Genomic DNA, 10,977 nt, shown 5'->3' on the forward strand with positions numbered 1-10,977 from the left:
TGATGCACCTCTTAATACTTAATAATTCATTTTTCCTATGTATTTATTAGCCAGAACTTTACTCATCCTGTACCAGAGAAGTTCAGCAGACACAGTATGGATGGCTTATATATAAATATATACTATCTACACACACATAGTAAAATAAAATAAAATGGGAACTAAACTGTTTGTGGGTGTAGAACAAGGGAAGTTAACAGCTGTATGTAGTTTCAGTTTTGCAGTCTGTATGTGCATTTCAGTGACAACTTTCAACTCACCAACCTGGTCCACACTCACCCTCTGTGTTATTCACCCAGGTGTCAGGGGCAGATGCTTCAAAGACAACTTTTTGAGACCTCTTTCTAAACTCACTGCCCTTGACCTCATGCAGCTCACTGAGATCTCCATCCTCCTCCTGAGCCCCTGACCTTACACTGACTGAGCAGCATCAGCAGCAGAATAAGAAAACTCCTCATTATGCACTTACTGGTGTCCAGATTGATACATTTGCAGAGTTACAGTCTTCCCATGAATTAATTTATTGAAGGGTTTGTGATTGGCAGTTTGAAGAAGATAAAAAGAAATGAATCAATATGGTCTTTGTGCTGGTGAGAGATATTGCAAGGTATTAGAAGCTGGTGAGATACTTTCTTTGTATGCCATGCATGGAGTCACAGCTGTGCACATATGGTGCCTTAGCTTTTGAACATGCCTTAATAGACAAAGACCCTCTAAAATACACACAGGAAAGAGGCCTATCTGACTATATTAAACTTTCTTTATGTGATTAACCCCTTTTTTGTTCATTTTTTGTTTGTTTATTATTTAATTAATTTGGCAAAAAGCAATGCTCTGTTGTTGTGTGCCCTCTTGTGGTAAACAAAATTCCTACATCACTTCATCTGAAGTTGGCTGTTGTAGAGGTATTCAGATTGCTTAAACAGGATCAAAGATCAGGGGTCACAGATGAGTGAATAAGCAATTTCTTACAGTAATTTGCATTTGGACATCATTTAAATCAATCTGAAGAAGTGTGTTTTAATGTTGATAACAAATAGTAATTTCACTGGGTCAGTGTGAAACAGATTATATTCACATCCACTGTGAATCATTTGGTAATCAGTGCAGTAAAACAGTGACACATAGATAGTCAAATGTGCCTGAATCATTTTAGTGACAGGCTATATTGTCTGAAAGTGCACGTGCTGTATTCTGGATATGGTATATATTAATTTGTGGTGACTTGATATAGTTAGCAGTAGGTATAACACAAAAAAATCGTTAATTAAATCATTTATTCACTGTATTGTACATGTATCCCATGTATGAGCCGCACAGTTCTTGTTCTTGGGTCAGAAAGAATAATCAACCTCATTCATGGGAGGATGTTGGAGTCTCCCACGTTTATCGTGAACCTGTGAATGCACCGGTTTAGGTGTCCTTACACTTGCCTGAGGAAAAAAACAGTAAATGTCACGAGCAGCGGCGCGCCTTCTGTCCTTTAATGTTTGAGTTATTCGTCACATGCTAAGTTTCCACGTGTCAGAGCCAGTGCACGTTTTCACGCCGTAGTTTCACGTCTGTTGTCTTTGTCCGGTGGTCTTAAACGCAGTTAGTGAAGCTGTGGTGATGGAGTGTCGTGTGTTGTCCATTCAGAGTCATGTTGTCAGGGGATACGTTGGGAACAAGTCGGCAACATTCCCGCTGCAGGTAAGACCTGGGTCACACCTTCGGGTGGCTACATAAAACGTCTCAGCTTGGGTATCAAGAAAGAGAAACAATGTATAAAACTGGCAAAGAAATCAACATGGAAACATGGAAGTTCGACTTCCTGAATTGTGAGAGCAGTCCTGAATGTACTGTAACGTAATATGAAGCAACCTTTACTGTCCTGCCGAAACATCATAGGCCGTTTTCCAGCTTATAGTTTTAATCATCTAGGTGGCTAGACGGTGGCTGTAAAATAATAATGCGAATATATCCCCATTCTCAATTTAAAAAAAAGAGAGAAAGAAAGAACGAAAACGTGCCGTTACAAAACAGTGCAAAGGGCATTTATCAGTCAGAAATTTCAGCATGGTTTAGCGTCAGGTTGTCCATTACTATTTTCTCTCTTTCTCAACTCGGTGTACAGGGTAGCTACAGGTAGCAGAAACCTACTCAAAGAGTTGTAGGTTTAGTGAAATGTTGCTTGTTGTATTGAGTCCATTATGAATCACGAAAAGGTTTAAAGTGGTGCAGATGTTTCATTGTAGCTGACAGTTTTAAAAAGCATACTGTTGTTTCAAGATTTTTGGGTCTAATTTGCCACTTTAGGCAAATTGACTATTTTCATTTGCATATTAAATAAAAGTTTTGCGACTCAGAACAAGCATGAGGTAGTAAATCCTTTACACATGTATGCATGTAGGCTGTGTATTGTTATGCAAGTTATATCATTGTCGCTTCCTGTGATGGAATTGATAGATACATGTGCACCAACCACGCAAAGATGACAATAAAAACCTACATGATAATGTGTTTTGTAGTTGTTATCTCAAACAGGTTTTATAACTCTGCAGGTTAGTTTACAAATTGTCCACAGAAATGGCTGGTTTGAGTGCAAGAGAAAGTATTTGGAAACAAAGAATTATACACTCACAAAACACTTTATTAGGAACCCCTTTACACCTTATTATTGCAGTTGTACAATGAGCCAATCATGTGGCAACACTGCAATGCATAAAACCATGCAGACACAAGTCAGGAGCTTCAGTTAATGTTCACATAAAACATCAGATTGGGGAAAAATGACTTTGACCTTGGCATGTTTGCTGGTGCCTGACAGGCCAGTTTTAGTATTTCTGAAACTTCTGATCTCCTGGGATTATCACACACAACAGTCTTAAGAGTTTACACAGATTGATGCTAAACACAAAAAACATGAGCAGCAGTTCTGTGGATGTAAACGCCTTGTCGAGGAGGGAGGTCAGAGAAAGACAGACTGGTTGTAGCTGACAGAAAGGCTACAGTAACTCAGATAACCACTCTTAACAACTGTGTTGAGCAGAAAGGCATCTTAGAATTTGCAACATATTGAACCCTGAGGTGGACAGGTTACAACAGTTATCCAAGAACAGAAATCTGAGGCTGGAGTGGGCACAGGCTCAAGACTGGAAACATGTAGCCTGCTCTGATGAATACTGCTGAAGCATCAGATGATAGGGTAAGAATTTGGCATCAGCAGCATGAATGGTTTTTGGCTCCATTAATACCAACCACCCATCGTTTCAGTGCCACAGCCTGCCTGAGTATATTTGCTGACTGTGTACATCCCTTTATGGCCAAATGTACTCATCTCCTAATGACTACCTCCAGCAGGATAAGGCACCGTCACACTAAAGTTGTCTGGTGAATTCAATGTACTTCACTGACCTCCCCAGTGACCAAATCTGAATCTAATGGAATAGGGATTGGCAGCATGAATGTGCAGCTGACAAATCTGCAGAAATCATGGAGCAGAATCTCCAAAAAATATTCCATGTCAAAAGATCTCAACTGTTTTGAGAGCAAAGGTAGGCCCTGCCCAGTGTTAGTATGGTGTTCTTAATTAAGTGTTTGGTGAGTGTGTAACACTGTTGAAAGTATATGTTATTTATGTGAAACTGACTAAAACATGCAAAAACATAGGTATGGTCCATTTTTAAATGATCAAAAAGGCCCACAACTGAAACTTTATGAAACAGCTCTCATAGTAATTCACAGAGTATCACTGAATTCAGACTCTCATTTAGACTTGGTCCTGTATTGATGTCACTGTTCTATATTTTAACAGCTGCATCGTTGCTCTTTTTTCAGGTGCTGGGCTTTGAAGTGGACTCTATCAACTCTGTCCAGTTCTCCAATCACACAGGTTGGCTGAGTGATTTTAAATTTCCCTTTTCTTTTTTATTGAGTTTCACAAAGTAGATAAGCTCATTTTCCACCTTCCTGAAAGTCTGGTCATATTTACCAAATAAAGGGGACGATAACTACCAAATCGCTTTCAGACAGCACTATGAATTTTCAGCTGTTGGTGGTAATTAGCACCAGCACCAGTAAAACAGCAGAAGAAAAATACTATTAGCATTCTGAAAATCTGCTTTGACAAACAGATGCACATCTAACATAATGATAGGCTTAAAGGACACACACAACTGTTTGTTTACTGGAAGTGTTCACTGTGTACCTTTTAATGAGATGGTTTTAGGTGTGAGGGCAAACTTTAATCACTGTCCTTGTACTTTGCCTTGTCTCTGGATGAGCTCTGCATGTTTTTTCTGAAATACATGTGGTCATCAGTGTGTTTTAAACAAGAGCACTGTGATTAATGTACAGAGTTAATGTTTTCTAAAAACAACCTCTCTTTTCAGTTTACATACCAGAGAGATAACTCCAGACTTAAACAGTGCAGCTCCTCTGAAGTATGTTGTATAATATAAACACGGTTTTTAATAATTAACCTGTCAAAAGAATGTGTAAGAATGTAAATGCAGTAAAATTATTCAAATGCAGATATTTAACAAACAATACACAATGAATATTATCATAAGTATACTGAATCAGTTTACATATGGTGGTCTGGACTTGAAAAAAAGCACCAACCTTGATTGAAAAACATCTTGTATTACTGGGTATTCACTCATTCATTGCCAAGTATGATCATGCAAGGAACTATGACATTTGAATAGGTGGAGGTAATTTCTGTTAATGTTGCAATATCCTGTGCTCACATGTAAAGGTTGATGAAAGCCAGAAATCTTTACCTCTGGTCTGTTAGTCCTAATATATCAATCAGCAGCTGTATCACCATCCCACACATATACTTTTTTTTACAGTCATTTTGTGCTGTTGGCCAATAAAAATGTTACTCATTGCTCCATTACGGGGGAAAAAAACAACTTGAAGCTTGATTTCTTAAGTTGAAACTTGTTGGTTCAACTAGCAGAGATGATAGGATTATTACCTGGGGTTCATGTGCCGAAGTATGCGAAAGAATGTGTTTTCACCACAGGGGCAGAAAGCACTTGAATCAATATAAACATCTGCTCCTCTGACCGAGGAAACTGGACAGTTTTGAGCGCTTGGATAAAATTATGCAATAGTCTAGACTGTAATCCTACTTCTATTTTATACTAGTATGTGTAAACAGCACTAATATTCAGAATTTTCCACTTTCACTGGAGGCATTAATATACACTTTCCCCTCTAACCACAGCACATGCCTCGAATTTGCTGTGAGCTGGCTGTTAAGGCCTCACTGCAAGAGGACTGCAGGAGGTGTTCTCATTGGCTCAGGGTCAAGATTTGGCTTCATGTGAACTCGGGGGTTCTTTTGCTGTAGGAACAGCTTTTCAGGGTTTATTCTGGGTTAATGGGGAAAAGGGGACAAAGAAAGGGGAAAGCTGGCAGCCAGGATACAAGCATCCCATTCAGTCAGTGTGGAGGCCCCATTTGGCCCTGAACGCCACAAAGAGGAGAGGGACCTCAGCAGAGGGAAAGAGGGGGGATGGAAAGACAGAGCAAAGAAGGGGAGTGTCTTCTTATTAGATGAAAACACAGCTGGGCTTATACAATGTAGCAGTGTTTTGATTAGTTGAAGTAGTATGAAAAGTTTGTTTCACAGTCCCTCACTTATCTTCAAAGTCTGAAAACATTCTTGTGGTTTTAGTGTTCCGAATTTAAAGTAAAAAATGTCTTTGACATATCAGAAAAAGCCCGAAACTATAAATCTACATTTGTCCCAGTCACATCATTAGTTGATACTTTTGCACATTCACAGCTTTTTGTTTTGAATGAAATCTGAGCAACATTAAGAGCTTCAAAAAGTCCTGTTTCCCAATGTGTCTCTTGTATCCTAGGCTACGCCCACTGGAAGGGACAAGTACTGACAGCAGAGGAGCTGAATGTGCTGTATGAGGGTATCAAGCTCAATAAGGTGAATCACTATGACTACATCCTCACAGGTGAGTCAAAGAAATGTGAAGAAGGGGATACTCAGATGTGACACTGATCATGATCAGCTACTCTTTATGAGCGCTTGGTTTTACACTGTATTTCTCTGACTGTTTCTCACTTTATTAAAGGTTTTCACTAAATTAAAAAGTTGTCCTCTATGGTGCTGAAATTACATTTTAAAAACACGTCACTTTACTGCTGCAACTTACTGGATTTAAGGATTTTGTTTCATGATGATAGAGATGGCATTTAGATATGGTTTAACAAATGTATTAAACACAGTAATGTAGTAGTTAGTATTATTATTATTATTATCATTATTATTATTATTATATAATAATAATAATAATAATAATTTATTTTATTGTTGTTGTGCTTTCTTCCTCAAGGTTACAGCAGAGACACTTCCTTCTTAGAGATGGTGGTTGACATTATTCAGGAACTAAAGAAAGCCAATCCTAGCCTGGTATATGGTAAGAGGAAGACTGGGTATTTCAATTTAAAAGAAAAAGAAGAATGTTGTTTTATTGAATATAACTTTTCTTCTCCACAGTTTGTGATCCTGTCATGGGAGACCACGGTGCTATGGTAAACCTCTTCTTCCACACCATACAGCTGTTGATTTATAACACTGTGTTTTCTTTTTGTTCTTTTGATGCACATTATTCAAAAAACTTTCAAAACACTATGATTACTACCAATGATTCTGCAAAATAAAATGCTTAATTTGCTACCTGTTTCAGTACGTACCAGAGAACCTGCTGCCAGTCTACAAGGACAAAGTAGTGCCTTTGGCCGACATCCTCACTCCCAACCAGTTTGAAGCAGAGTGAGTGCATCTGTAATCATCATCCCTGAAGAAATAATTAACAATGCAATACAGTTTTTTTATACTGTCTTTTTTTCCCAGGCTATTAACTGGGAAGAAAATTAACACAGAGGAAGATGCTGTTGAGGTGAGCAACATGAGAATTTCCTGTTTTGTTGTATTTGGATTTAGTTTGTGACACTAGTTTGAGAAAATGGGACCCTGTGTGTTCTCCAGGTGATGGACTTACTTCATAAAATGGGTCCAGAGACTGTGGTCCTCACTAGTACAGACCTGCCCTCAAAGCAGGGGGACCAGTTCCTGGTGGCCCTTGGGAGCCAAAAAATAGGTAAAGTGTCAGGCCAGCTTTCTCCTGACAGAACTCTTTCTTACAGCTGTTAAGGATACATGTTGGGATTTACAGCAACTCGATTTGGACTTTTAATCTCTTGGGTCAGAATGTCTTTGTGCATACCTGATGCCAGTCTTTGGGTAAACAGGATAAAACTGTGGTATTGTAATTAATGGGGATGGGATTCTCTTTTAGCCTAATAACACATATTAAGTTCAACTACTTAAAAAAAAGCCATGCACACAAACATAGTGCTCAGTGCAGTTTTAACTATTGTCCCTGCCCCTTTTTATACTACTATTTTCTCACTGTAGTAAAACCAGATGGGACCAACACCAGTCAGAAAATCTGCATGGACATCCCCAAAGTGGATGCTGTATTTGTGGGGACAGGAGACCTGTTTGCTGCTATGCTGCTAGCCTGGACTCACCATCACCCTAAGGACCTAAAGGTCAGCAACACACTAACCTCTTCAATCAAAGAGATGAAGGAATCAAATCATTCTTGCTACTCTACGTAATGAATAAATGTTCGATGTAACCTAGTCTCCGTTTTGTTTTTCACAGGCTGCCTGTGAAAAGACTGTGTCAGTGATGCACCACGTCATAAAGAGGACAATTACTTATGCCAATGGTAGACTGCTCTCTCTCTGCATCATCTATCTACACTATCATTATTATTATCATTATGATTATTGTTTACCAGACATAAATGGTTTACTCCCTTTTGCTTTAAATACGGTATGAACACAGTCATTGGTAATCGCTAGTGTGCATTACGTAGTGGCTGCTTGTATTATCTTTAGAAAACTGACAGGCAAGACACACATCTCAGTTGATTATAATGCTCTACATTGTTTGCCATCTCAGTTTTTTTTATTATTATTATTGAGTACAAGTAAATTACATTTAGAAGGAGGGAACAAGTAATGTCATAACTGTTTCTCTACAAACTAATAACTGCATGTAAAAATCCACAAGATGAACAGCAGCCTTCATTTCCTCCATCTGATCTCCCCCTCTTCTTTCTTTCAGAGATTGCTGGTCCCGGAAAAAGGCCCAGTCCTGCACAACTGGAGCTGAGGATGGTTCAGAGCAAGGCCGACATTGAGAATCCTGCAGTTGTAGTGGAAGCTAAGGTTTTACAAAAGTCCTCACACTGATGGCACAGTGATGTTTCCGGGAACATTCATGTCGCGCTGGTACAAATCAGTTTCAGATCTGGGCAGTCCGCCAGACACATGTAGGATTTTCACATCAAAGACTGTCACATGTCTCTGTCTCTGCTCAACTATGTTTTCAAGAGAGGTCAGCAGGATTTGTTGTATGTACATTCTGCTCTCAAACATACTGGAATCACTGCCATGTGTCTGTACTATGGCCGGGGTAGACATCATCTGCCCTTCAAAAGAAAAAAGGACATTAGCCAATAGTGTTTAGGTTTAAAGATAGAATAAGTGTACTTGAATTGTACTTACTATGGTGAAAATTATTACCTGCTATAAAACATTTCATCTCAGTTAAGATGAGTAGAAAATACACAAAAGCCAGTGATGCATGCATGACCATGCCTCTACTTGTTTTGGCTTTGATAACACTGTAGGTCTGACCTCATCACGTGTACTTAAAGTGAGTTTGCATTATAAGCACATCTGTATACTGTCTATAATATTATCAAAAACATAATGTGTTAGGCCAGAAGTAACACATAATGCCAAAGCAAGGGTGTAAATGGCATCTGGTTAAGATTTCATAACAGTTAAATCAGATTCAAAGAGTATTTTATTGCATTGTGACTTTTCTGAAATGATTATAATATAAAGATATGAATGCATGCAGTGTGCTTATATTGCACTTGGGTGTTTATTCACGCACTTTAAGTAAAAGTAAGTAACCTTACACAATCAGATTGGATGCATTATAAGTGCTTAGATATATAAGGTAGCTCCCATCTAAAGCAGATAGTATGTAGTCCATACAGTTTCATCACACCAATTTATTTGACCTTGTTTTGTTTTAGAGAAATTGTAACTTTACTGATAATCATGAAAGTAGCTAATGTTTAAAACTGTTCTTTTAAAAAAAGATTGAAGATGTCTTTCACCTCCTTTTTTAATTATGCAATGATTTCTTGAACAAGCAGATGTGTAACATGTTAGATCCATGTCTTAAACATCTCAAATTGAGGTATTTGCACAGATAATCTTTAATATATTTACTAATGGTCATTGTTTTCATTTTTTCATTTTTGACTTTTGTCATATCTCAAGAAAAGAGTTGGTTATGAGAGACCATGCTGTATAATAGCCTTAACGGGGTTAGGAAGAAAAAACATTGGTTGTGAATGTTTTTGTGTACCAATGTAATAGTAGATCTTCACACATAACGCTAGAGAGTCAAGTGCCAAACCTTGAGCTGCTGGTCTGAAATAGATCAATATAAGAACAGAAATAATAAATTATTAATCTTTTACTAAAACTGTGATGATGTTGATGTTATTTTTATTATCTAATCATTGTTAGGGGTGGTATTTCTTTTTATTGATACCTTTTTGCTTTTAGGACCATTATGTCTGTTTAAAGCAGTGTACTAGAATTCAACAGAGATGTACGCAGTGTTCACATGATCGAGCTGATTGTTCCCTGAGGTCAACTGACTGTATCAAATGACAACTCTTTAGTAAGTTTGAAAAATGCAGATTTATAATCCTCAAATGAAGCTCTCTTTGAATAGTGGTAATGATGACAGGGGAAGAGGAAAAAAAAACATTTATCTGCAATCAAAAAGAAATAAAACATGTGTGATTATGTCTACACTAAATGTACCAAAAATACTTAACCCAGTTACATGGGAACAATTGAATTTATAAACTTAAATTATGACTAAATTGTAAAAAAGAAAAGATCATTAAATTTTGTGCTTTTTATTTGGAAAAGAGTAAAATAAACGCACTGGAAAGAATAAAGGACAAACAAGTCTGCAAGTTTTGTCTTGCCAGGTGCTTACTACATTGTGTGATTAGGGACAGGTGACACAGGCTCTGTTTTGCCAACACTAATCCACAGTATGAATAGCCAGCATTAACCCAAATAACCAGACAGGCCAGTGTGTCTGCCCACCTGCAACCTGGATATACTAGAGAAGAAGGTGTATTGTTTGTATTGACCAGTATCTATACAGTAATATATGAATGAGAAACTCCAGATTTTGTTGTAAAGGAGAAGGAACGAATTTGTTAAAGATAGTGGTTTGTAACTTATAGTTCAGAAGGACGAGATGCCATATGTTATCAACAGACATGCCAGATTTGTCACACAAAAGGCCACATGGGGGTATATGTGTACAACAAGACTCTTCCCATAGCTCCCTTCAAGACCAACTTAAGCTGCAGCGATGCATATTCACCAGCAGAGGGCTAAAGAGCACTAAAGTTAATCAAACATGCACACCTACTCAGGGAGTGAAGGGACTAGTCATAACTACGGTGTGCATGGTTATCATTCAGGGGGTAAAAAGTGTATGCCTTGTGCACCACTTGACATGTAAAGGCATGAAAGGGTAGACACCAGACACTGGCTGTAAAATAACAGGTGCAATTAAAGGTTAAATGGTTTAGAATAATTAGATTTACACCAGCAGAACAACCTCTGCCACAGGTACGGGTGACTGTCAGTATTTATCTAATAGACTACCATGTTGCAGATAATGTAAAGAGAATATCACATGTAGATAACATGCAGTTCATATTGCACATGTTTTGAATACTGTAAATACAGTTTTTATTCAAAATTATTCTTTCCATTACATAAATTTAAATAGGAGAGAAATTCTCTAGTTAAAGCAAGATGCTAACTATTCAC

The 10,977-nt window shown here is 37.9% G+C and overlaps 1 protein-coding gene across 1 annotated transcript; it reads left to right on the plus strand.

The window, feature by feature from the left end:
• Nucleotides 1–1,418: 1,418 nt before the first annotated feature.
• On the plus strand, nt 1,419–9,595 carry LOC108886902 (pyridoxal kinase). The gene is made up of 11 exons (XM_018682024.2): nt 1,419–1,692; nt 3,820–3,874; nt 5,862–5,966; nt 6,348–6,431; nt 6,512–6,546; nt 6,702–6,787; nt 6,869–6,914; nt 7,004–7,115; nt 7,433–7,569; nt 7,685–7,751; nt 8,153–9,595. Exons 1-11 carry the CDS (start codon nt 1,612–1,614, stop codon nt 8,278–8,280), a joined length of 936 nt encoding a protein of 311 aa, XP_018537540.1. The 5' UTR covers nt 1,419–1,611; the 3' UTR covers nt 8,281–9,595.
• The last annotated feature ends 1,382 nt before the right edge of the window (nt 9,596–10,977 follow it).

Source organism: Lates calcarifer, linkage group LG1, assembly GCF_001640805.2.
Source record: "Lates calcarifer isolate ASB-BC8 linkage group LG1, TLL_Latcal_v3, whole genome shotgun sequence".
NCBI classification, from domain to species: domain Eukaryota; kingdom Metazoa; phylum Chordata; class Actinopteri; family Centropomidae; genus Lates; species Lates calcarifer.